Below are 27,483 nucleotides of genomic sequence, written 5' to 3'. Positions count from 1 at the left end.
TGCCCTTCGAACTCTGCAGCTTTCTTATAGAGCTGGTGATAATCTTTAAGGTTTTTTTAGTTCAGTGCTAGTCTGGTGTAAAATGAGGTTGAAACCCTCTTTCTTGGACTCGTTTTGAGCTATTGCTGTTTGGGTAAAACCTTGATTATTAGGAATTTTCAACTTTTTCCTGTAAAAGTTGTCCTATTTGTTAGTAAAGGGAGGGTAACACCCTGCAGCTCAAAATGGTAAACTGCTAAGGGTACGCCATAATGTACACACCAGTCTTTTTCCTATACCTAGGAAGTTTATTCACGTAAGTATCCATAGCTTAAAAACGGAGGCTTTGCATGAACCAAACTTCAGTGAAATCCGGAGTGGAGCATGCAAAAGCTCCCCTGTAGGTGTTCTGGGGCTTGCTTTGTGCAGCCTGGCCCTCACCAGTGCACTGGGGCAGTGCTACAGCCAGTCTCATCGTATTCCCTCCAGTAAAGATCAGGTCACACAGGGATTATTTTTCTCTTCACTAGAGTAAGATGTTTTCGAGCTTGGACACGGTTTGTGGTTGGGGCGCAGTAGGCTCGTGCTCAAATGACAAGCCTTACCCCACACCGCTGGCCAAGCAGAACGCGGCCATCTGTGAAACATGACAGTGATGAACAGCAGGGAGTGCCTAGGTGGGAGTGCTCTCATTCTGGTTTCTAGAGTGATTAATTTCTAATTAACATACAAGGTACGAACTCGAGAGTTCCTGGTTCGTTAAGTATGAAGATGTCAAGTGGTGTTGAGACAGCTGCCAGAGAAATATTATCAGAACAAATGGGGGCTGTGGTGGCCTTCTGCCCTGTACTTCGCAGTGCAAGCTTGGCAAGCGCTGCAGGAATGGAATAAGTGAAGGGAGGTTAAACACTGCTGGAAGCTGGCAGAGCTGCTGGGTGCTTATCTGCTGCTTTTTTCATTGATTTTTTTTTTTAATGTTTCTTTATTCAGTGGACATGTCTGAACTGCAGCCATGCCAGTTGTCTGCAGTGACTTGTCCTAGTCTTTGTTTAAAGCTGAGCACGCAGTCAAGGAACAAAGTGTGACTATATATTCTTGAGGGTGTATACATCTCACTCAGTTGCCATGCCTGTGTCTTGTCCTGCCTTGGCTGCATGGCCTGAAGCATAGAATAGCCTTGCAGAGAGGGAGCAGTGCTGATAGCACTGAGTGATGCCTTCCTGATGATTGCTGTACTGTACCGATGCTGTAACATCCACCTGCAGAATGACAGGAATACATTCCTGATGGGTCTTGTCACAGGGATTAAAAATTAAGCTATGACTTTAAAAGCATGTTAATATTTGTTGTGACTCTAACCAGCTGAAGTGTAGTCTCCTTGTGCTGAGAGGCTTTGCAGATGAGCATGCTACAGTTTGGGTAGCTGGAAGACTCACGTGGATCCCCACACAGATACAGTGGAGTACTAAATCTCTTTCCTTACCCCTGTGCAGAACTCTAGCATCAGCCTGAATAGCCCCTCAAATGAAATGTTTCCTGACTTCTTTTAATTTGACTCACAGCCCATTGAAATCACTGCCATTCTGTAGTGCTTGTTCTGTGCTTTAGCATGTTGAGGCTTTCAGGAGAGAGCACAAGCGCCTTATCACAAACAGCAGCTCCTTGGCATCAGTGATTTGGTTTTGAGTGGCTCACTGGTCAAGTATGCACAGTTCAGCTTTGGGCCTGGCTGTGCGCTCTTGTTGGAGCACATGCTCCTGTTTGCTGCTGGGGAGATGGGTGAAGAGAGGTGGCTCAGCCTGTCCAGGGAGGGGTGGGCAAAGGCTGCCCCTGGAGGTTGGCAGTCTGCTCATGAGCAGGGTCTTGCTTTCATGAAGTGGGTGGTGAACAAGCTGTATGCATGTACAGAAGGGAAGATACTGATGCACTTCACCTCTCCGGCTGTCAGCACAGTGGGAGATGACTTACTGATGACTTAATACACATAAGATAGAGTTTTGCTGCTGCATAATAAAGTGAACGGTAAATCACAGCTACTGGATATTTACCCAGGTTTTGAAAAAAGTATATAAACTGCTGATCTTTAAACATTTGTGTTTGCTCACCTAGCAGACTGCTCAGCTTCCAAAGGAAGAATAGAAATAGATTTTCCCTTGGAGATGTATGTATCAGCTACTTTAGAATTACAAAAACTTGTAATCGTATGTCTTAAAACCTGAGATTCAAAAAGGCAAAACTGTACATTGCCTTTCCATGGAAACCAGCAAAACTCCTGTATTGTTTTTATAAAGTTAGATTAAACTAGAACGAAAATTTCAGATTGTTCTTCAGAACAACAGTGCATACTGAGTTCACTCCAAAGTTATTATCCCATTGAGAAGAATGGGAGCTTCCTTTAAAAATGCAGTTGCTTGATTCACACCCCCCCCCCCCCCCATATTTAAGGTAATTTTCTAGTACATGTAGAAACAAATAGCAGTAAATAACCAAATAATAGGAATGATGTTTCTGTCCTGAAAAATCTTTTCTACCTGATAAACAGTTTCTGATGTGCTTTTTAAGATGCTTAGATGTGTGCTACCACAATTAAAAGCTAACAAGAGATGTGGCATCCTGCAAGATGTGATTATAGCAGTAGACAAATGTGGCTGGAATGAGCCCCAAAGGGAAGTGTTTCTGGAATTGCAAGCAGCAGGCGCTAATACGGTTTGCAAACATGGTAGAGGCTATGCAGAGAGGTAGGTGGGGAGAAGGAATCAAGTTTCCCTTGATTCTTGCCTCTATGTAATCCCCATCCCTGGGAGGCCAAATGCTCAATGTAAGCTTTTCACTCCAACAAACCCCAAGATACTGGCATTGGTGTGGCTGAAAGGGAAGTACTCAATGAGGCTGGAAGGCTGTAGATCACTGAATTTCATGAGTAAGGTGCTTGAAACAATAATAGAAGGAGGCTTTCTTCAGTGTAATTATTTTTCTAAAAAGCTTTGCTGTTTGACTGTGCACTTCAGTTTTCCTTTTCTGTAGCCTGAAAGTCTAAAATAAGATGTGAAATTTATATGAGCCCCCTTACAGGAACGAGCTGGCTGAGAACAGCTCTAATGAACCTCGGTGTTAGCGAGCTGTGGCTCCTCCATCTCCACCACCCGTGTTACAGAAGAGCTGCCTGCTGAATCTCCTGGTGAAGATGTCAGCAGTGGTCAGCTTTCAGGAAGGGCACTGGGATCTGTTTCAGAAAACACAGGCAGCTTCTGGAAATCTAGCCCAGAACATATGTGGTAAAGCTGATACCACACAACACACATCTCCTTTCTGCTTTGATTTTCGTGTCTCAGGAGGCATTTCAGGAATCCTGTGACTTTTGATGGCATCAATAAATCAGATACCATGCTGACAGAATTTTACTGGAATGTAAACAGGCGTTTAAACTAACAATGTCTGTATAGTGTTTATTGAGGAATACAGTGCAGGTACAGCTCTTTAAGTATGTGAAATATACTATGCTATGAATGTTTCATTTCAGTGATGCTGGTAAGCAGGAACTATGATTGGTTTAAATTCCTTTCATTAACATAGAAAACACGTATGAGATGACCTTACTTTCCACTCCTCTTTCCAAACAGTGTGTGTTTTCAGCGTTGAAGTGAGACAAGAAGCTCTACCCCGATGTAGGGGAAAGGGGAGGAATGTCTCTGTATAGTAAAATTTAGCTGATAAGGGATAATGAATTACCTTTAACTTGGCTCTGCTGAATAGTAGCTGATCTGGGAAACTGCAGGCTGGTCAGCCTCCTCTCAGTCCCTGCGAAGAGTATGGAACAAATCCTCATGAAGGATGTTTCCAGGCACTTGAGGGACAGGGAGGTAATTGGGAACTTGCACTGTGGGTCTTCCAAGGGGAGGTCATGCCTGACCAACCTCATTCCTTCTGTGATCAAATGACTGGATCCCTGGATGAAGAGAGAGCAATTTTCTCAACCTAGGCTTTTGACACAGTCTCCCCTGACCAAGGTGATCCAGCCTTGAAATTAGGTCTGCTTCCACTGCAGAGCTCAACCAGATGAGCTTGAGATGCCTTCCAACCTGAATTAATCAATGATAACAAAGTATAGTTCTACTGAAAGGTGTTAGGGATGTTGTTGCCCTCTCTTACCTGGAAGTTCCGATGCTTCAGTTTCAGCTTTTAGAGGGAGAAATCTCTAATCATCCTATGTTACATTAGCTGCATTTATTTTTTTTCAAGGTCAGAATTCCTATTTTTAGCGTGGCTATTTCAGAAAGGCGTTACTAAAAAGTTATCCAACTTACTGAGGTTTTGCTATGCAAATGTCCTTCTGTTTGCAACCCCATGAGCACCGCTGCAGATTTACCAAGCAGATCCATGTGTGTGATTGATCTTCAGCAGGCAAGCAGCTGGTCAGAAGCGGTGGAAGATGATGCAACTCGCTGAATCAGCATGTTCTGCCTTTGATCTCGGCTGCCCCTGCGTTTGTTCAGGGGACCATGTTTTACCTACTGTACTCTTCCTGTGTATAAGATGACAACCTTTGGGGAGGGGGTACCAAAACTCAGGTATCTTCAAAGTCCAATGTTATGTCACAGGTTCAGGCTAAGTTCATTTCTAGGAGTAGCCCATATACCCTTCAATTAGCATAAACAGGGACAAGGGCAGTCAAAGGTCAAGAGAAGTTCAAAATAGCATAACCTTTTTTGCCAGTGTTCCCAAATGTTCCTAATGCTGCTAAGTTCTCCAAGCTGTCCTTGCCATCATGTTTACTAGACAATTGTAAAAGTCAAAGAACAAGGCCTGGCTTGAGCCAAGGGAAGTCAGAAATGGAGTGGTTGAGAATAGGTAGCATTGTTGCTTGAAACAGGAGAAATAATTGATTTATGTTATGGTGGCCAATTAGGCTGTAAAGTCAAAAACTCTTAAAGAAACCCTGTGGCTTCAAGGGAGCTTTTTGCTCTGATTTCTGCTCAGCAAACAGGGGTACCCCAATAAAGGTCATCAGCTCCATGAGCTAAATTATTAATTCCTTTCATGCCACTCTGGGCTTGTAAACACTATATAATACAAGAAAACAATTGGCACTGTTCACTTACTGGGCAGAGGAGAGGTCAGAGGGTAAACAGTTGTATTGGCAGCAGCTGTTCTACATAGCTCAGCAGACTTTTGTTCTTTTCATCTTTTGGAGCAAACCAGTTCCCCAAATCTTGGCTGGTTGCTATCCATATCTCCTCTCTCTTTGCTGAATTGTTTTTAGGAGCCTAATGTGTTGCATAGAATTATGAAGATAGAAAGGTCTGGAGGGAAGGGCGAGGGGTTATGAATAAGAGAACAAACCCAGCATTGCCAGGTTTCATAAAGAGCTGTTTAAAATCCGCTTATTCACGGCTAGTTGTATATAAAAGCACAAGTAATGCTACTTTATCTTCTGATATTGTAGACTTGCCATGTTCCATGCTCGTGCAGTCTGCGTTACGGCATCATTTGATTTACAGCAGCACTTGACAGGACACGGAGGCAATTCTGTAACTTCAAACTTGAACAACCGGACAGCTGTGACTGCAGCGTTAGCCTGGGTGAACACATTAGAAACAGTAATTAAAATATACAATTTCAGGCATGAACTAAAATTATCCAAGCATCGCTGGGAAATAGACTTCTGTTACTTACAGCCTTTAGCATGATGTTAGAGTGAACAGCCTAAAACTACAGGACTTAGATAATTTTACAGCGGCTTTCTAAATGCTCACCACTCAAATTTCTCTTCAGAAGGCACATGCGTTACTCAGATGCTTTTTGACTGATACTTGATAAACTATTCCAGATGTTTGCAGGTGTAGCTTACTACCCATCGTGGCTGCTACTCACACAATGGTTTCTTAAGCGGCGCTGCTGCTGGCAGCCGGCTCCGTGCCATCTGGCTGGCTTGCTGGGCAGTTGACCTCTGCTTGCCAGAGAGCAGCAGGTAACCTTTAAATGACCATCTGCTAATCTGTCACTTCAACCTTTCTGAAAGCTGAGTTGTGCTTAATACTGATACTTACACAGGCTAAATCCTATCATTCTCAGAAGAACAGAAGTAACTAATGCTGCCCTTTTAGCGTTATTTTGGCTGTATGTGAAAGCATATGCACCTTTAAATAGGAAAAAAGATAAAGCTCTTTCCAGGTGTCTGAAATTGCTATACTGCACATGACGTATGCATTTTGCTAATAAAAATGTGTATAGTGTATAACCTGTTAGCTCTGCCGGAGGGCTGGCATTTCCCACGTTAGGGAGACTATAGTATGAAGGTGGAAAATAGGGAGATACAAAATCAGTTTGGTTTTTTTTCACCAAGCATACCAGAGAGACCTGTAAGGTATATTCGAGTGTGACTGTTGGAAATGCAGCTTCCTGAACACTGGTACGAGATCTGTGAGGAAGAGCCAAGTGAGATTATAAAGTAGTGTGTGAATGTTCTGGGCAGTAAATATCTTTAATTCAATGGAGATTAGGACAGGAATAAGTCAACATTTCTCAACAAATCTGCGCTTGTGTTTGTTGCTGTTCTTAACTGTGGCTGGTATTTAACGTGTGAAATTAAAGCTGCTAGCTTTGTGTAGCGACACTGAGTAGGCTCCTAAGCAAAGCGCTTACTAGGTGTGGCAGGAAAGCATGGCAGGAGGATTAAGTTAACGTAAGCATGGTTCTGTGTCTGCTCTTCACATTCTGTAAAGCTGGTCTGCTAAAGCGTTTACATTTGTTTGTGGTTTTGGCTGATTGGAGCAGAACTTTGCACTTTTCCGTGTAAACAGTGGTCTTCAGGGAGCTGCCTGCTGCTGGATAAATGGGAATTGTAAGAATGTGGAGCGTGGGATTTGGACTGACAGCAAACCCTGGCTGTGGGCTGCAGTTACGCTTCTGGGCCTGCCTTCTGTGGTTGGGAATGTAAACTTGTAGTATGCATTTACTGGGTCTTAAAGCTGACTGAGAATCATACAATATGTAATTACGTGGTACAAACTAGCATCAAAATGATGGAGATGGAGACTGATTTGTTTGACTTGGATGTTTGCGGTGATGTGCTAAGAGTGAACGTGGTTATTTGAGAGACCAAGCCCCAAAGAATCTATCTTTGTTTTACTTCATCTTGGGTTAAAACTGTGCCTGTTACTGGAAGATGGTTCTTTCCTGGTTTAAGTCCTGGAAAAGTGGACCCTTTCCCAAATGCAGAGGGTCTCTGGCATTTGGTTCAGATCACATTTTGAATTTGGGGGTTTTCATTGACAAAACACAGGAAAGTAGTTCTGTTTCTTCTTTCAGCTTTTGGAGCATCTCAAAGATGCTTGTTTGTGATACTGCTCCACATCAAATGCCAGCGTTTTGCATGCCTTTGGAAGGGGATTTCTCTTCCTATCAGGAATCTTTTGAAGATGTGAGATCATAATGTCCTTTCATTCCACAGTAAAGCTCTGCTTACAAGGTGATACTGCATACCTTTTAAAGCTGATATAATTGAGAATTTTTGTGCTGAAAATGGTTCTGAATTGCTGTTGGCAATCTAAGTTGCAATGGTTTGAGAATATCACTGCTTGGAGAAGGAGATCTGCAGATAACTTGTATGAGAGAGAAATATCTCAAAAGAGGCAAGGATGATGCTGTTAAAAATTAACTGCCTCTCAAAGCAGCTTCCTCAGGTGATCAAAGACATGCATAATGAATTTACATGTAAATGGAAGTTTTCAGAATGAAAGACTCCTTGGTGATACGCACATCACAACTTTCTCATTTTCACTTTCCCATTAGCTACAGATGTGGAGCAGATGAGTTCCTCCTCTCCTGTCCTTCCTATGAACTCCATGGGCAGTAAGTACCCTTTTCTTGCCACCTGTGATGAGGTGGAATTTTTACTTGATATAAAGAGAGATGTGAATTCATACCTCATGGTCGAGACTTTGACAAGTTGTAGAGCTAATGCTTATTCATGGAAGTGGGAGTCCCATATTTGACAGTTGATCACTTCTTTCTCCCAGTAGTCAAGAACTGGTCTATACATTACTGTATACACCAGCAGATGTAGGTTGCAGGTGATCTTTGCCACCAGGGATGTATTGGTGAAAGCTGTAACATAGATGCCTGTATGGTAGTGATAGGAACACCTGAGGTGCTGATAAATTACGTTGACATGAAAGGATCTATATGAAGTGTTTCAATATTATGGTTGGATATCTGTAGCCTGGAATTTCTCATGGAACTGAAAGCAGTTGATGAAATCCTCTTCAATTTCACTGTCTTTCTGGGCCTGTGACTTCTTGAGGCTTTGAAAATCTGAGCTGTTGGACCCCTAAAATAATGAATTCAGAATTCTTAATACTCCATCTAGTGGCATTTGCTGTGTCGAGGGACCAAACGTATTTTGTCGATTACAATCCACTAGATGGCAACAAGTCCTTGTTGGACTTGTGGAAGTTACAGGCAGAAATACGGAACAACTGCTTGTAGCAGAGGGATGAGCTCTGTGCAAATCCCTCATTTAAAGCAACTCTTCATGCCATGTTTTTGGAAATCTTCTGGATGTTACAAATGTGGCAGGCAATTAGCTGACAGCTCATCACGTTCAGATGTTCAAAACTGCTAAAAGCCTGCCAGAACCAGGACACTGTCCCTTCCCTGTGTCATCACGCTGATGGACTCGCACTTAAAGCTGTGGAGAACTGTGGTTTCTCTACAATGGGAATATACGGTTCCTTCCTTTATGACGAGAATAGTCATGTGGAATGAATGTATAGCAGGCTCTGAGTTGTAAACACAGAGCAAGCAGTTACGTGCTTGTTGCTCAATAAAGCCCACTTTTGTAGGTATCTGGCTAGGTTTTCATGTGGGCGATGACTTTTCTCTGGAAGCAGATAATTTCACATGCATATGTAGAGTAATTAAGTTGCCATTTAGACACGTGTATGGTTTATGAAGGTATATTGGATAATACTCTGTTGAATCATGGTAACCTGGCACAGCTCAGATTTACTGCATTCAGGCCTCTTGTGCATTGAAAGGTACCAAAACAGAACTAGATTTTCCACAGCATTCTCACGTTGGGATGTATTTGCCAAACGCTAAAAGCAAAGCTAACATTAACTGAATGACCCTCTTTTTCCCTCAGTAATTGTATGTTATTGCTAGTCGGAATTTGTCTAGCTCCAGCTTTCATGTCTGTTATCTTTTGCTAAACTGAAAAAAATGCTTGTCAAACTTCTGAAGATATTTTATATAAACTTTTGATAAACTAAATAAACTGAGCTCCTTGAGTTCTTTTGGCGTCTTCCTGTCTTTTGATCCACCTTCAGTGCTGGTGGGTAGAGAGAGCTGCAGCAGCCGTGGTGTGGGTGTGCTGGTGGCTGCTGGGGTCCTGCCACATGGTCTGAGTGGACAACTGGGCAGCCTTGGAGTGCTGCAGTGAGCGTGGCCATCGCTGGCTGGTGATAGATGAGCCCTGGCAATTCCTGCTGGGGCAGTTCGATCCCGTCCAGCTTCTGTAGCAGCAGCACTGGACGTGCTGGTGCTCAGTGAGATCCTGGTGTGTTCAGTTTGGCCAAGGTCCGGGGCAGGTGGCTCTGCAGGGTGGTGATCTCTGGTAGGGAGCCAACAGTTGGTGCCAGAAGCATCTAAAACTTCCCGAGCATGGATTCTGAAAAACTCTGAACATGTCTCCTGAGCTGTGCTCCCCGGAAGCGTTTTCCCTTGCTGTCTAATTACCAAACATGATTAAAGCGAAGAACTTGAGGATTTTCACAGCGGTAGAAAACTGAATTCTTAGCATTATTTGTGCATCCAGAGCACTTGAGGTCTGCAGAGCACCTGCTTAAACCTTTTGCATTAACAAACAGGGGGATGGTACCTTTACTATAGCTTTTCCTGTTTGTCTAAAATGTCTTATTCGGAGTAATTGCAGTGAATTATTTTCACATCTCACTGTAGTGAGGATGAACACCTCTTGTATGTTTCCATATGGGTGTATATGGGGGAAACCAGTTGGCTGAAGTGTCTGCTTAAAATAGTAACACAAGTGCTTTCTTGTGCCTCACGTGAGAGACGACACTGGTAAAAAACAATGCAAGTTGTGCACTCTCACTTGTGAATGAGCCTGTCCGTGGCAGCCAGCCCCTGCACTGTCGCTTCACTTCCTCCTGCACAAAGCTTTTCCATCCAGAATCTTTTCCACTGTAACTGCAGCTTGCCCTGCCCACCACAGCAATGAAGAATGCTCCTGCAACAGCATCTTGTACCATTGCAAGTATTCCCCTTTGCCCCCTCCTATTCTTATCACCATCAATCTGAAGTTCCACAACTTCTGTCTTTTGTCATCTCTTGCTGATCCCTTCATAGGGCTCAGTGCTGCTCCATAGCTTGTCTTACTCAGGAGGAAGTTTAATTTCCTATAACCAGGTAAAGCTATAGGTCTGCACTTTACCGAAAGTAGAGATTTACCAAAGGACTACGTAGTTTAGTGTGACTTTGAGTTATTTGATCAACTGCTCTGCCCCCCCTTTGCCCCTTTGAAAATCCCAGTGCAATTCTTAAGAATTACATCATGCTTTTAATGCTCAGTTTAACCTGGGCTAAAGATCACTGCAAGTTATCTAAACTCTTAGGTGAGGCAGGGTTGGGCTTCTAGGGAGAAGGATGCAACAGCAGAGGAGAGACCAAGGAGCACATCACAATGCAGAGTCCAGCCTGGTGTAAAATCCTTCAGGAGTACATCATGAGAGTAAGGTGGCTTGGGAGCAGAGACTTGGGGAATCTGAGGGGAAAGGGGCAGAAGAAAGAGGCAATTGTTTTCATCCATCACCCTCTGAAATGTGACCCCTTCCTTCCCAGGCCAGGAAGGTTCTTGTTTGGTGGTAATGGGATGGTTTTGCTGTGTCATGCTGAGTGCTGTGGAGGCTTATAATGATGCTGTCTATGGCTCTATTGCTATCACTTACATGCTGTAAAATGAAGAATTGAGTGGGTGGCTGAAACATGAACACTGAAATGTGGCGAGGGCTACAACCTGATGAACATCTGCAATACTGAAGTGCATTCTCTCTGTGTTTGACATTTTTCTGATACACATGTGCTTTAATTTCAGGAATAGCTGCCATAGTAGCAGCTCACTGTCATCTCCCAGCTTCTAAAGATAGTTAAAGATACTGGGATGGATGGAGGTAACTTGGCTGGAGGTGCTTGTGGAATATAACCTCTGACAGGAATGGAGAAACTATTGGGGTGTGTTGCCTTTGCAGGTCCATTTTGCTGTGTCACTGGGGGTGGGTTTTCAGGGTTAGGAGGAAGGAAGGTGTCAAGAAAGTCACTGGGAGCCAACACCACATCTTTGCAGCACAAATTATATCAATGCTCCAATGATACAAGCCTTCATTTGTGCTGTAAAGCTGTGGTGGAAGTTGGACACATAATGTTAAATTTTCTAGTATGAATGAGGAATACTTTACTTGTGCAAACTTAGTAACTCCAAATTCTCTTAAAACCCCCAAACAAACAGAACACCCAAACAACAGCAAGAACACACCTGGTGCAAGATACTGTTTTTAATGGGATTCAGTAAGCAGTGCAGAAGACTTGTACAGAAATGCAGGAGATCTTTCTTGCACTGCTGCTGGAGCTCGTAGAATACTGAACTGAAGAGGAGCTTGTTATCACAAAACAAGGTGCCTGGAAAGAAGCAGCTGGATGATGTGTCCTGAATGTCTTTGGTGGTAGAGCCCTAGACCTGCTTCATGCAGCTACTGGCAGGCAGAGCTCGAGTGTAGCGCTACTTCAGCATGATTCACTTCTCTTGCAGGACAGACACGCTGAGGTGTAAGAGTGCGCGGTCTCTCCGGTAGCTGGTCCGCAGTTTGCATTCATTGATCAGTGAGTTGATAGGAATTAAAACCCACCGACAGCAATGAATGTTGATTGCAGCCATTAGATGCTGAAGTTGCGCAGCACTGTTACTGTGGTTTCCTATGGAATAGTCCATATTGCAGCCTTCTTGATCTCAGAACATACAACTATTACAGGGCTTAAAATCTTGGTGACTTCTGGCAAGTACACTGTCACAGGGAGAGCAGTAGAAAAATACTTAGAAACTACATTTAAAATATTATATAAATCACCTTTTTTGTAAAGGTGATTTATTTTGCTTGGTTTATTCCACTTATACTACAGATTCTTGCAGTCAGAAATATCTGTTTTGTAGTTTATATGGTTCTTGACTCTGTGTACCCCAAGGGCTTGAAAATGGGTGACGCTTCCCTATCCTTGCATACACCCTCTATAAAAATCTCAAGAAGCACATTGTTCTCTAACTCACTGAGGATTGGGCCTCTTGCCAGAAGTATTCACATTACACCAGTAGGAGAGACATCCTGCTTGAAAGCATTCATCATGCCCTCATTGAGTCTAGTTCTTGGCTATCAGAAGAACACCACCACCATCATGTTCATTGAGGTATCCACTGACAAGTGGCTTATTGCTTTGAGAACTGTTTCAGACAGCTAAATTGTGTGGTTCAGGATTTTTAAATCTCCTTTATGGTAGGAAGGCCCTGACGGTGTATGTAACTATCACCTGAGCCACCTTCTACTAGCCTATGTTTTGGGAAAGCCTGGTTTTGATACTTTAATGCTGCTAGGTCATGATATGAGCATATAAAGGTGTACAGCTGGCTTGAAAGGAACAGCCTTAACTTTTAAAAGCCTGTGCTTTGTCTTGGTCCTGACACAGGTACCTGTTTTATTAAGTGCTGCCCACCTGTGACCATATACAGAAGTAATATTATGCAAGATCTCTTTTACAGCAGCCCAGGACAACATCTCCTGGCACATGCATTGAGTCTTTTTGTTCATTTATGGGTTCTGCAGTCCCTGTGCCTGCACCCTAGTGAAGGCATGTGCTACTAGAGCCTGCTGCATGCAGTCCCGTGTCCCATCACCCAGATGGGGTGGAAAGGGTCCATGTAGATACTGCTGAGGTGCCCGTGCATTGGGCTTTCTGCTCCTTTGAAAGGAAGGACACTTCCCTGCTTGCCTGGTTGTAAAGCGACAGCCTGAGTCGTGGGAGCAGCTGGACCTTGCTGGGAGGGATCCGGTCCTCGGCCAGCGTTCCCGGTGAGCAGCTGCTGAAATCGAGCGCAGGTTCCTGTGAGCAAATGAACTGACATTCCAAAGCTTTTTCCAGCAAAGCTCAAGTTGCCAGCCCAAATGGAAACGAGGCTTCCCTCCTGATCTGGCCTGTATTCTGCTATTTTGAACGTATACCATGCTCAGATTTGTTTCCAAGTATACCATATGGTGTGGACACATTACTGCTTTTGTGCTGCCCATACAAAACCTTCCATTGCTCTTAGATACTTTTACAGAAATTCTGCTCTAGTATAGCTTTTTTTTTTAAAGAAAACAAATACTTCTTATGCACCAATTCATTTTTGAAGAAAGTAGAACTGGAAAAACTCAACCTCTGTAGTTCTTAATATAATCTGTAAATCATGACCTGTTAATGGCAACCATATGTGTAAAACTATGAAGGCTCGAGCTTTCCATTTAACAGAGGGGTTGTGATAAACCTCAAGGTACAGTCAACGGTCGATGGTTTTTTCTAGTTCTCAAACTCACCGACAGCGTTGAATGTTCACTGAAGCTATCCAAAGATGGCTGTATACATGCGCTGTACATACTTTCCATGCATATGTTTTCCATAGACTAGGAGTGGAAACACTGCTGAGGACTGCACATTCTTTATTGTGAAGTCTTAAACTGCAAGTATTTTAATTACAAAATGGAACCATGAGGGCTAATGAATTGCAGAAGTGTAACAGTTATGGATGCTAAGTTGGCTTAGTGTTCTTCAAGCAGCTTTGAATATCTGAATTGCAGTTGTGGAAAAGCCTTCCTGTGGATGCGTTCTAAACAGCTACACTAAAGGTGTTCAGAGTGTTTCAGATTTCTTTATAAAGTTCAGTTGAATAAAGAGGGGGGACACCCATAACTGTAAACCAACAAAAGTGATAGCAGAGGGGTCTGCTTCTTACTGGAGTACATAATGTCTGTATTCCTACAGCGCCTATCCCCTCTCTTCTTGATGAAAGCACAAATGGGCATCACTGAGCCACCAATGAGTCTGTATGCCATGCACAAGTTTACAGAGGCGTTTTCTGTTCAGCGTCAGAGTCCTCCATTCCCCGCAGTGGAGACCAAGCAGCCTGGTGTTCTGGGATGCACAAAGTGAACCACTGCCTGAGGAGTCCTTCTGATCCTCTCATCGCTTTCAATACGATCTAGAACGTTATTGGAGCAGCTTAAGTGCAAGTTGTAAACTGAACACATACATGTCTGGTGAGAATTGTATTAGCTTTCCCTTGAGAAGTGGAAAAAAGGGGGTTATTCTCTTTAAACCTTTATCTTGCATCTGTCCAATTATCTTCTCTCTTGCCACCTGGCTTGCAAATAATTCCTCTCTCTCAAACCATGCAGCTCATTTGTTAAAAATGAAATCTGCTGCCATATCTGAAATAACTTTGCTGTGAGTGAAGCGGAGCCTTGCAGAGTTATGGGGCAATTTATCACTTAAAACTCTGGAGACTTGCTTTTAATTGAGTATTTTCTCTTGCCATAGGGACTGTTAAGTGTCCCTCTGAATATCCTGAGCTGTTATATGTAACTTAACAGCACGTGTATTGTCTAATAAAGTACTTGAAACAACTTACTATACTAAGATGTTTGAGAGATGAGCTTGCTCCGAGAATACAGTTTGTAGTCTGCCCCTAAATGGACTGATTAGATACCATTAAATACCAACTCATACTGAAAATCAAAAGAATTCTCTGAAAATTAGTCTCACCTTTTTCTTGCCGTCTTTTTGGAGTATGAGCTGGTGGAGAGAACAAAGAAAACTTGAATTAATAACAAGTGATGCTCAGCCTCGAGTGTTAGGCTTCATTGTGAAGGGTGACTACGTATGGGAGGTGTAACCTAAATCAAGGAAACCAAGTTCAAGTCCAGCATGAAATTCTTGTTTTAACAAACCAAAGCAGTGTGTTTATACTTAAACTACATTGTGAGAGAGGCTTTCTCCTCGACTCACTGCTTCTTCTTCCTTTTGTACCTCTGCTGACCTTCGACTTAGTAACTTTAATCTTCTCATCTCACAATTGGAGAGCTTGAATTTCTTAATGGGAAAACCAAACCGTACATGTTATTTCTATATCCTGGCTGCTCATTCCCTCTTGCAAAGTTCAAAGCACCCCAGCGGCTAGATTTTTGGTCTTAATCCTAAAGGATAAAATAATTCTCCGGATACTGTAACTGGGCAGTTTGTGCGAGGCTCGGGACAGACAAAAATGAAATCTTTACAACGGTTCTGTTGTTGGAAGTTTTACCCCCAGAACTGCACATAAAATCAGTGTTCTCTTTTCACTCTCCAAATCCTTTCTGTCTTCTGTGTGTGTATATACATACACAGTGTAAGGAATATTAGAGAGTTACCCTGTTGCAGCGAGAGCCATCTGAAAACTATAGTACTGGATGCTACCAGCATGGAGATACTTCTCTTCCACATAGTCCTAGCACTTTCTCTTCTTGTTGCTCAAGCGATTGCCTGTGTCTTACCACAAAACAGGGCATGTCAATTTTCATCTGTTTTCTACCCTGTTTTCCTTCCCTACTGAAATATCTTTATGCTTAATGGAAGCCTCGACAGTGGGGAGCAAAGCACCCGTGACAGTTTTAAGCAGGGTGAGTGCAGGGCAGTTAGAAAAGCCTGTGCTCAACGACTGCTGGCCAAGCTACTGTAGAGGAACTTCTGTTCATTCTTTTGCCTTAGCATGGCAGATGTTGCTGTTATTCTGCGGCAGGCTTAGTTTGGTCTGACACATCCCAGACTTTATCTGTACTGAGTCTTCAACATACCTTCCTGTCAGACTTCTTTTGCCTAGGAAGCACTGCAACCAGCCCATAGTTGACAGTTGCCACCTCAATTGTTATTGCTTATTCTCTATGGAAAAAGCATCAGGTGGACCTGGCACCTCCCTTAGATGCTGAAGGCCACCAACCATGGGACATGGGTCTCTGAGAACCTGGCTCCACTAGCTCTGTATGTGGAATGCCTTAGAAATGGGAATGCTGTGAGGTCATCAGTGTAATGATGGGAACTGGGGAGGGAACAGATTGCTGAAGTAGACTTTTACGATGGAAAAGTGTTTTCTTCATGGATGTAAATGACCTCAGCGGTGTAAGCATGTAAATACACCTTGAGACAACAGGGAGACAAGAGCATGTGATCACTGGCAGTAATTTTAGTTCTTGCTGCTGTTTCACTGAAATTTGGGTCAGTGTTTAGGTAGCAATGCCATGGCAAAACACTTCAAATTCATCCATCTTCTACAATTAGCACTGGAGATTTTTAACTGCCCAAGAGCTTGGACTTGACAAGTCTTGGGACTACATGAAATCAAGGGACAAAGCTACTACTCTGAACCATTTGCCCTTTTAGAACGTAGTGCTGCGATCATGCTGCTACTGAGAATAAATGCAGATCTCTTCTGGGACCTGAGAGAAATGATGTTAATACTGGTTTCCAGTGATTTATGGAGGACTTCATCAAGTTCTTTTGATCTCATTTTGAGTTGACAAGGCTGCTCGTGGGTGCAGCATACCCTGGACTTTTGCAAGGTGTCTGACTTAATACCATATGACAACTTAAACTGGTATGATACAAATTTACTGTGGCAAATGCTAAAAAGATTTAGAAATGACAAACGGGTACGTCTCAATGCAGTTCTGAGTGAGAACCTGATCAAACTGGCACACTCTTAAGAGTGACTATTTGCTGTGTCCTAAAACATTGCTGTTCCTGGCCTGGGAGAAGTGCTGTATCTGATGTTAGCAGGTCTTGGGGTTTTTTACATGGAAGAGTGACACAAATGTGGTTCTCTACATAAATCAAGCATAAATGAATGCTCTGGCAAAGTCAAATGCAAAGTTACATGTCTAGGAACAAGGCATAGAGCCCATGTGTGAACGTACAGGACTCCACTGCACGAAGCGGCACTTGCTGTGGTAGATAATTAACTGCATGTGTGTGCACAATCTGACTTTTACTACTGTGCAAACAATGAATTATTGAATAGGAATAGAGGCTGTTGCATCTGCATTTAGTTCTGTAACTGCTGAAATGATCCTTTGTCCAGTTCTGGTACAGGCTGCCCTAAAGATATCACTGTGCTGAGCAGCTTTCTGAAGAGATGAGTGGAGAGCAATTAAATAATGAGACTGTCACCAGTGAAATACAGGTCTCTGAAGCAAACCAGTGAAGGTTAGAGAGTTTCATCCTGTCCGTTCATATCTTCACCTGTACAAATGAGCCAGCTAAAGCACAGCAACACTGCCCTGGACTTGGCAATGGCTCTGGTTTGTAGGGGGATGCAGAACATCGAAAATTGGCTTTAGCAGGGAAAAATGGTTTGACTTGCTCTTCAGAAACTTGATGTGTGAACTTGTGTTTCAAGAGCATATGGAGGAGTGGAAAGCTTTCTGTACTACAGGGAGGTGATCTGTAACAAAATAAATTATATCGTACATTCCTCATTCTTGGAAAATACTGAACTAAGTCTCAGGATGTGATTTTAGCAGAAAAGTAAAATCACTTTGGTTTTAATTCTTTTGCCAAACATGATAATATTTTCAAATAAGGCATTTATGAATGAGCTACTCTGGATGTTCTTGACATCCCAGGTTGAGTAATCAGATGCCCTCTGGGTTTTTTTAAGCACTTTACTGAACTTTTTCCAAGCCACTGAAACAGTGAAATAGCTGTATTTTTTAATCAAAACTTGTTTTACCTTCCTAGCACACACACATGAGCTCTCAGAATCAACCCCTTCATCCCTTGTTACCTGCTAAAGCAAGTATTTGTCAAATGTGCTTGTAGTGAGAAGGGAGGCTGGGGCTGGAAGACATTACCATGGTCAGAAGCTTCCTTGCTGACCTACTTACACAGGACTGATCACACTGGATTAAGCTCCAGCTCGCTATCCTGTCTCCAAAGTTGGCTCTGTGTAAAGTGAAGGGCTCGGACAAGCCATGCCTGCCTCCTCACCAAACTTCCCAAAGGACTCGGTACAGTTTCACCCTGGCAAACTGGGGAGGAGTTGAGCTGCTTCAGGACCATGACTGCTTTCCCACACCCCAGGGGATGAGCAGACCCAGCAGGGATGTGCTTTGGGGCTGCCTTTATGAGCTGTTTGTACCTGCAGCGTACACGGAACAAAAATGACGTCAGCCCAGGATGTCTTAATAATAGTGCATCTTCATCTCATTGCACATAACTTTATGAATTCTCTTTGTTGGGGAAAAAACCTACCTTGACGTTTGGGACCGCTATTGAACTGCAGCTGTTGACTGCAATCAATAAAGCAGTTCTGACTCTAAAACAAAACCAAACCAGTGGCTAATGGATGCTTAGACAAGGATACAAGGAGGAGAAACTTGTGTATTTCCTACTAATCATTTCCTGCCTTCCAGACACTTTTCAACACGGAGACTTCTGGAGACAGGCTTCTGTGCACTCAGTAACCATGAAACCATATTTCTTTCCCGAATTTGCACAGCTTCCCTGTGAACTTTTATCCCCATATTTTAAGTTAATAATATTTGTTGTCATGAAGATTGTTGTCTATATTAGATTCATCATTTTTAATAGAGAGGAATCTCCGGAGTCCTCTTGATGAATTCCTGCAGTGGCACAGTGCCCTGGTGCACCTAATGCTGGGTAAGCAGCTTCTGTAGATATAAATAACATTGTCTCTTTTGGTGTATTAAACATGCTAACAGTTCATCATCACTGAAGTGCTGCTTTGCTCTAGACCTAGGATGCTTTGTCTTTATTATGGTGGTGAATTTAGGATAAGGACTTCTTCAGAAGCTCTGCCTATGCTGACTGCTCTTCTTGGCTGGCAACTCAGTCTCTGTGAAGATCAAAAAGATTCCCCATGAGCTGTGAATTTAGGCATAGTTCCTGTGGCTGCGCTTTGGGAGGGAGAGAGATGATCCCAAACTGCAGATGATTCTGTTACTCAGATTGTTTTCTGCCTTTTAGCATTTTAGAAACTGCTGGCACAGTCGTCAGTATGATAGTCTTTGTAAAAGTTAGTTCTTCTGTTGGAGAGAACTGCCTTTTTGCTCCGAGATGCGAACTAGTTGGACTTGGCCGGCCTTTTGCAGGGCAGAAAATGCCTTCTGTTCTCATATGAGTCTCAATAGTCAAACTGAGATTCCCCTGTTGTTTCTGCAATGATGGCAATGTTAAAGAGAATCCTGTCTTTTGGAATGAAGGTTTCCTTTTCTGATGCACAGCCTGCATTGTGTGGGCTCCTCCTGACTGCAATGCCTGCCCTGGTGCGGGTGTTTTAGGAGGAATCGTTTTAGCTCTTCCATGTGAGATAGTGGAGAACCTGCATGTGCAATTGATAAATATGGGAAAAGTATCTTGCAAAGCGATCAGGAGACAAAGTTGAGGTGCTTGTTTTGTTTGTATGGCTTGATCTTTATGAAGACTGTATTAAAACAGAGGGAATGTTCATTCCTAAGCAGGACACTGCACCTTCAGACCAGGGACATGACTCTCATTTTAACTGCCGCAGTGTACCCCTGTCCATACACTTGATCATACGTAATAATATGAAAATATAGATTTACTTTTTTTCTTTATATATATGCTAGTTTGGACTTACATTTGACTCAGTTTGGAATATTAGCAATTCTAGCTGGATAAAGCTTAGGTTATCTGCCTGGGAAGCAGGATGGATGGAGAGGAATCAAATGAAGGATTTGCTTTTCATAATCGTGTCTCCTCCTGGTTCGTTGATAGCTGTCCCTTTGAAGATAATTAGTTTCTGCTTTTCAGCTTTATAACCCAGCAATTTTCATCTGATACACTTCCAAGATTGGGAGTTCTTCTCAAAAGAAACACCTCTGAAATCTCACTCTCTGGTCTGGTTTCGGCAGCATGGCACCTCCGGGTCAATTTTGTGCCGTCATCTTGTAAGACTCCATTTCACGATACACTCGGTGCAACGAAGATTTTACTTCCAATAACTGTAAATAACTGAAGCAAAGGAAATGACAACTACATTGTAAGGAGCAGGAAAAAGACAGGTGAAGGATCCATCCTCTCCTCTTCCCCATGTTCCTCCCAGTCTTTGTGAGGTTTGAGCTTTGAGCTGAAAGGGTGCTACACGCAGAACAATTTCCACTACATTTATCTGCTGTTTGCTCACATTTTCACACCAAATTCATTTAGCCTTGCTTACAAATAATCTAAACTACAGCGTGCACACACAGCATTGACTTGACAGAACTTCAGCTGTATTTCTATCATGTTTTTCTTCCCCCTGCTTGTATATGCTGCTCAGCCAGAGAGCAGCAGCACCTTTGCAACTGTTCTTCAGGTGTTAAAATTTAAAATAGTAGTAGCTTTGAAGGCTCTTGTAGAACAACCAAGTATGATTTCTGGGGGGAAAAAGTCTTGCTTTCATATCTGGTTACCAGGCAAATACTCTGTTGGAAGAAAGGCTTCCTCCTCCCCTCATATATTTAATTTATTTGCTTTTGTGTGCTTTTAAATATTGGATGGATGTGGATACGACCCCCAGGTGAGCAGGACTCAGCCATTCTTTTCTGAATTATACATTTAGCCTATTTAAATGCAGCCATCATGTGAAACAGAAAGGGGAAAATGTACTTATGTTCATTTAGAAGAATGATCTTTGGATAACGTCACCCAAATATTGCTGGGTTTTTATCTTGTCTATAAAATAAATTGGTCCCAGTGTGCTGTGAGATGCACATAAAAGTTTGAATATGAAAGTAGTATAAAATGCAGATGACTTGGTAGAACTGGCTTTAGAACTTTGAAGAAATTGGAACAGATATTACTAAGTATAATTTATGAGGGAGTAAGTACTGGAGATTTTAATCCGTGAATCTCAATCTACTGGCATGTTTTCGTCTTTGTTTTGGTGCCCTTTCTACTGCTGTATGATTGTACCTACCTTTTCTGTGACGAGAGCACAACTGTTCTACACGCACTGTGTACCACAGCACGACAAGCCATAGAGGCTGATGTTGATGATGGTAATGCCAGCATTTGGTTGGTGGACTGCTTTGAGTCGTGGATTTTGCCATTGCTTCATTATTTTTATAGGTAGTTTTACACTGAACCCATTGGTGTTCAGAAAATAGTTTCTAATATTTTAAGATACATTCTCCCTCTCCCAACTCCACCAACAAACTGGTGTGTTTGTGCATGATCTATGTTTCAGTAATTGCTTTCTAACCGGAACGATTAAGAGCTGTGAGAGGAGAGGAAATCTGTCATAAAACGTTCCAAATGGAAATCTGCTTTTATGTGGTTTCAGAATGACAACCCAGAAAGCACAGGTGGATGTACTGCAATAGTGTCAAAATTCAGACAGCAACATCGTTACACTCAGTAAGTAAACACCTTTAGGAGGGAAGTCTGGTTCTGGCATGGGGCTGAGAAACCCAAACCCACTATCTTCTGAGGCCAGCACCAAGCTCGCACCGATGATACAAACCAGAGAGCCCCACTCAAATATTTAAGTATGTCCTTCATTTCCAGATGAGGCTGCAGAAGTATTGCATCTATCCACTGGTTACTGAAGGGAAAAGATGAATTAAATAGGGCAAACAAAGCTGAACCTAAGCTATTCTGTATTTCAGATTGCTGAGTATTTGGCATGTGGACCAAATGCTTTAGATTATAAGGCATAAGCCTTTTGGAACCTTAAGTTATTTTAAAATTAAATGGATGACAGGCACAAGTCTGCTGGATGCATTTGATTTTGTGTCTTAGCAAGAAATAGTAAGCAATGTCTGTAAGTATCTAATAAAGCTATTTTCTGCTATTATAGAGAGGTTTGCTATGAGAAACAGAACTGAGTACCACGTTTTCAATAAAACAAATTGAACAGATTCTCAGAAATCTAGGTCACAGTAACAGATGACCTATACATGGTCCTAGTTTTTGATGCAACTGTCTAATCTGCTCTGAGAGTACTAGCCAGACATCATTCCTAATTGACCTTGATATTCAGTGAACAGAAAGAAAGCTAAAGCCACATGATATTTAAATCTTTAGCAGAAAAAATATATGGCAAACTTGAATGCGTTCTGTTTTATAACCAGAATCTGTATTTGTCATGTGACCCCTGTCTGCAGACGTGTTGATCATCTTAAAGATATGAATTTCAGACCCCACCTAAATCTGAACCCGAAGAGCCATTCGTAGCACTGAGATCCAGAGGAGACTTTTCCTGTCCCTTGTATAACCACATTCTGTAATGCAGCCGCCCTGTCGGGCTTCCCAGGCTTTCTCATGAGGTGTAATGCTCTCTGACTTGGCGAGCTCTCGCCTTCCCTTGGACTAATCACTTCAGCTCCAAGCACAAGACCTATGGCACCCACGTCTGAGGCACTGTGATTATGTAGATGGGAAGTGCTGACAGACCAGGGTGCTGTGTCACATGCAGCTGTAAATAAGTAAATACAAGAGACTGGAAATTACAGTGCGCATGGTTAAACCCTGGCCACCTCTGTCTGTAGACCAGACTGAGCCTTTCTGTTCATGACATCAGCTTTGAGAGGTAGCATTGTTTACAGAAGGCACTATGGACTTTCTACAGGAGAAAAGATGATGTGTACTTTTGTGCTGAAGTAAATACATTGTCTGCCACTGAGGCCGAATGAAGCTAAGTGGTAAAGCCTTGAATGCTCCTATGACAAGGTACTGGTGAAGAAAACTATACTCTAATTTCATTTATTACATTAAGAATTGTGAAATGTAGCACAGGAATATTTTGGATTGATAACCCGTGCTTGGCTGGACCTCACTAACACTGTTCCAATGTGCCTGTTATTTATTTGGTGAGAAATGACAGCATCGCTGCTGAGGTCCATCATGCCTCACCCTGGAGCTGCCAGCAGAACACACGCTTTGATGTCTATTGTGAGTTGTGCCATACAGGAGCTCCTTGCAAGCGGCTGGCAACATCCTGTGAGACATGTTAATGCACTGAGTGCACTCCCTTCATCGTATTTTAGCATCTCATCTCAGTCTGGGCTTTACCAAGTTGTGTAGGATTGTAAGGCAGTGAGAATTGAAGTGACCTGCTACCGAGCAGGCAGAACTCCTCAAGCTGATTGCGGTATTCATTCATACACGTGTGTTTAGGTGGTGGGATTAATGCAGAAGGGTTTGGATACCGAGGTGCAGCACTTCAGCGCGCTCAGAATTTGCAGTTCTGTGCGATGGTCATTCATGGGGCTTGTGTTAATTTCTTTGTCTTATGGCTCTGGACAGCTGCTGACAGTTCAAATTATTTTCAGGCAGTGCAGGGAAAGTCAGAATGACTGAAGTCTATTTAAAAAGGTGATGTCACCAGCCTGTGTGTCTGTGTTGCTTCTTATGAGAGAAAAAAAACCCTGCTTCCATGTTCTCCTTCACATAAAAACACCCAGTTATTGTCTTCTGAGTGCTTAACATTTCCAGCTTCTGAGTGATATTAATCAATACTGTGGTTTTGAGATGATTACAGCATCTGCTGGCTGTTAGTAAGATAAAATGAAATTCTTAGGATTCCACATTTTTTTGTTAAGTTGCCAAGCGTGTTGCTGGGTTTCAGCATACCTGATGCATTTTATTGGCAACTAACCCTGTAATGCAATACTGTAGATTATACTCTGATTATATACGCGTTGGTCTTTTGCATGAGCTGCAACTTCCAAGTCTGTTAGTGGCCAACGGGTTTCTTCTTTATTGGGAGTCTTTATAAACTCTCTACTGGAATAGGCATGACTGGAATTGGGGAAAAAGATGGCTTTTGAATTATCTCTCGTTTCTATGTGCAGTTTAAAAACCCCCTGACCACAGGAGAACAGCCGTCAGCAGCCTCTTATGTGCACGACAGGATTATTCCCATGTCCAAGCCGACTATGCAGATGTTGATGGGGGTGGGTTATGCCCAGACATTCCTTTTATGGCTATTTTGATTAGGCAGAAGCTCTTTTTGCCAGCCTCTAATGGTGTGTTTTCCCTTCGAAGTGCCATGCTTAACAGGTATTCAAACTCTAAGATCCAACTGCAGGGGCAGAATTTAACTACCCATCCTATTTATTCAGGCAGCACTTTGAAGGGGTAGGCTTGAAAATCAGCCTCTGGGTGAATACCAAGTATTAGGGATCTTGCAGGTAACAGAAAAGATCGCTGTATAGTATTTAACCAGTAAGTGCTTTGTATGCAGAACCATCAATATCCTTAATATTTAACAAAAATAATCCATAATATTCTTGTTCAAAGGGTCATTTTGGGTCTTTCTGGGTATGCAAGTACCAGCAAGGGAAAAAAAAAAAAGTAAAATTAAAATAGCTTGATTGTGATCTACCCCTGATTCTTATCACCCGAGTGCTACTGAGACGTAATACACCCAAAGCATTGTACCGCATCAGGAAGAGAATTCAAGGAAATTATCTAATTATTCAGACAAGACTGACTCCTGGGAAAAGTATTTACATTCACATTTGTATTTCTAATGCTCTAAAACAGCAGCTGAAAACTCTATGCGCAGGCCCCTCACATTATTTATATAGACATATATATATGTGTGTGTTTTGTTCATCTTACAAGTAGCGCTACAGCGAGGATTTGACTTCTTTTTGTTTCAAAAATGGGGTTTGTTTTAGCAATACAGGGCAACCCCCCCCTCCTCGCCCCACTAGAGCAATGGAAGCAAGTGTATCGTCTGCCTGACAGGCACGAGACTTCCTGGATGCCTCCAGACATGGATCTGTCTTCCTCGCTTTTAAATTCTTCCCTTTTTGCTAATGTCAAAAGGACTGCATTGATAAAACATGCTCAGGAGCAGCCACCATCCCAACCTTTGTTTGCTGTATTTTAGGGTACTTTGTATCTCTGCAGTTCATGATAAACACACCCTTCACCAGTGCAATATACTGAACTCTCACTTTCATTGTTTTTCCTGGGTGAAGAGGTGAGCTAAGTCATTCCTGCTGTGTGTGTAAGGATACTCGCACATAGACATACTCCCAACTGCTCTCCAATGCTCTATGCCTTTGGGAATTTCTAAGAGCCCCAATATGGAATTGGGCTGAGTATTTTACCCGATTCCAACGTGGTAGGTCGGATAATGGGAAATATGGAAAATGACAAGGAATAGCCCCAACCTTCTTGCTACTCTGGTGAAGACTTCCACCCCTGAGCTGAGGCACCATGCACAGCGAGGGGCAGGCTCCTTAGCTAATAAACCCCACTGGGTGGGTTTCTAATCTTGATCATTTCTGCTCATTGGCTCCAATCAGCAGATTAAAGCCCAGTCTCTGAGGAGTTCTCATTTTAACTCCGGACTGGGGGGAAAGTAGGGGAAATGGGAGGTACCAGACACCGAGTGGTTTGTTTTTCTTATTTATTTTGGTATTTGCCAAGTTGACACAACTGTGTAATTCCTCCTCCACAACTGATACAGGAGATGCACCAAGTAAATTTACTGACCCCTTTATGATGAAATCATCTGTCCAGCCTTGTCCATGTACAGCCGCTGTTAAAATGAAGTCCATTCTAACCCCACCACATCCCAGGCAAGGCGTGGGCTGCCTCAGCAACAAATCTCTGCTTTTTATAAACACTTTGAGGTTTTCTGTCCTCAAATTCTTTTAATTTCTTCCTTCCCCCCCCCGACTTAAAGTCTCCAACCAGACCATGCTTCTGCCTTCCAGACTCGGGGCAGCGACTGCAGCTGAAAAGTAACCATATGGACTTCATGATTTTATGTACTGTGACAATAAAGCTTTTATGACATTCTAGGTGGTTAAAAATGGCAGTAAGGAGCTCTTAAACATGGCACAGTCATGTTGCTTTTCTGAACCGGCAGACCTGCCAACAGTGCATCAAAAGCTGTAATTTCCTGTGCAGTGAAGCCCCTATCTCTGCTGCCTCCAGCTTTGTGTCCCAGGGCTTGTGCCTGCGTGCTAACAAATCGCTATTGTCCAGCAGGGCGAATAGTGGCTGGGACGAAAGAATTGCTGTCTGGTTTCTATTCAAATCCAGGTAGTCGGATATATGAATGGAGTTTCTCGAACAGCCATGTGAATAACCTCTGCTGCAAGCCCCGAACCACGGGGTCCACACCCCAGCACCTCGGCTGCAGCGAGCACCAGGGCTGGGAACACGCTTTTAATGCTCCTCGTGGCTTTTAATACTTATTAACTTTTAAAATATGCTATCTCGCATTCCTGCGCAAACCAAGGAGGGGGAATGAGCCCCTTCTCAACTTCCTAAACTTGCTGAGGAATTCTACTTATAGTTTTCGAAGCAAGTTAGTTTCGCTAAGAAACAGATAGGAAAAGTTCCTGAGCGTTATTTTCTTGGAGCATACCAGATTTAAGTACATGTTGAGTGAGCCTTTTATTGTACACAGCAAGCAACGCGGCGAATAACTGCAGATGGTTTGGGAGCAAATGGATTAAGTTTCTTTTAGAGTAAGTTATGATAAGAAAAATTTCTGGAATGAGAGTTTGAGCAGGAATGGGAGGGATATTGTAAATCGGGGTGGGGGGGAGGGTGTTAGCTAATGGTTTTGGTAATTAATGGAAGCGAGACAGGGCTGATCGACTGTTCCGTGCAAGCAACAGCTCTCTGCACGGCCAGAGGGCGAGCCTGGCACTCGGGCTGCCTCGGCCCTCTCCTGCCTCCCCCGAGCGCCACAACTGTCGCTTAAGCGGTCGCTGGTCGCGATACCGTCGCCGGGCGGGCGGGCAGGTGCCACCGGGGGCGGCCCGGCCGGCGGGGCCAGACAAAAGCGGGACTCCGGGGGCACCCCCCCCCCCCCCCCCGCCTCCTCCGCGTCCCCGCCCCGCGGCTTGCCGGGGGCTGCCCCCGCCTTTGTGTCCCCGTCTGGCTCGGTTCCTGCCCGCCGGCCCCGGGCGACGCGCGGCTCTGGCTACCGGCCCGGGGGCAACTTCCAGCGCCGGGGATCGCCCGAGTTCCTGCTGCTTCCTCGGGGAGGGAAACAGCCGCCTGCACCCCCCCTCCTCAGCCCCAGCACCCGCAGGAGCAACCCCCCCCCCACCCCGCATTACACCGGCCGGTGTGCGTGCGGATGGAGAGGAGAAAAGAAGAACAGCTTCTGTTCGGAGAACAAAGGAACACGTGCAGAAATGAGACTGGACAGAAAGCCAGACCCAATCCCGCGCCCCGGTAGCACGGCGGCCTGCGGGCCGGGCCCCGCTCCCCCCCTCCGGCGGCGGCTCCCCCGGCGGCGCCCGCCCGCCCCGGCGGTTGCGCGGGGTGCAAGCCTTACCTGGCGGGGCGGCGCGCTCCGGGGGAGGCTCCGCGCGGGGCTGGGCGCTCCGAAAAGTTGCGGCGGGCGCGGCGAGGAGCGCGGCTGCGGGC

At 43.7% G+C, this 27,483-nt stretch overlaps 1 protein-coding gene and 1 long non-coding RNA gene across 5 annotated transcripts in view; one reads left to right on the top strand and one right to left on the bottom strand.

Annotated features, from left to right (window-relative positions):
* Positions 1 to 27,483, top strand: part of NR6A1 (nuclear receptor subfamily 6 group A member 1) — a 77,689-nt gene that overhangs the window by 8,095 nt on the left and 42,111 nt on the right. For 2 of the 3 annotated variants that reach the window (XM_065695736.1, XM_065695739.1), the window contains exon 2: positions 7,771 to 7,830. The exons of the other annotated variant lie outside the window; for it this stretch is intronic. In XM_065695736.1, coding sequence (XP_065551808.1) covers positions 7,771 to 7,830 — 60 coding nt within the window. The remainder of the gene's footprint in view (positions 1 to 7,770; positions 7,831 to 27,483) is intronic. 3 annotated transcript variants of the gene reach the window in all.
* Positions 1,139 to 27,483, bottom strand: LOC136022454 (uncharacterized). Of its 2 annotated transcripts, XR_010616173.1 has the most exons (5): positions 27,392 to 27,483; positions 14,842 to 14,871; positions 5,429 to 5,554; positions 3,709 to 3,777; positions 1,139 to 1,238 (listed from the first exon to the last, which is right to left on the bottom strand). It is a non-coding gene; the product is annotated as an uncharacterized LOC136022454 (long non-coding RNA). The 2 variants fall into 2 exon arrangements; XR_010616174.1 differs by lacking the exons at positions 1,139 to 1,238; positions 3,709 to 3,777; positions 5,429 to 5,554 and adding an exon at positions 11,535 to 12,056.

Source organism: Lathamus discolor, chromosome 15 (genome assembly GCF_037157495.1).
Source record: "Lathamus discolor isolate bLatDis1 chromosome 15, bLatDis1.hap1, whole genome shotgun sequence".
NCBI classification, from domain to species: domain Eukaryota; kingdom Metazoa; phylum Chordata; class Aves; order Psittaciformes; family Psittacidae; genus Lathamus; species Lathamus discolor.
The sequence above is the reverse complement of the archived record's forward strand: the minus strand, read 5'-3'. Positions and strand labels throughout refer to the sequence as shown.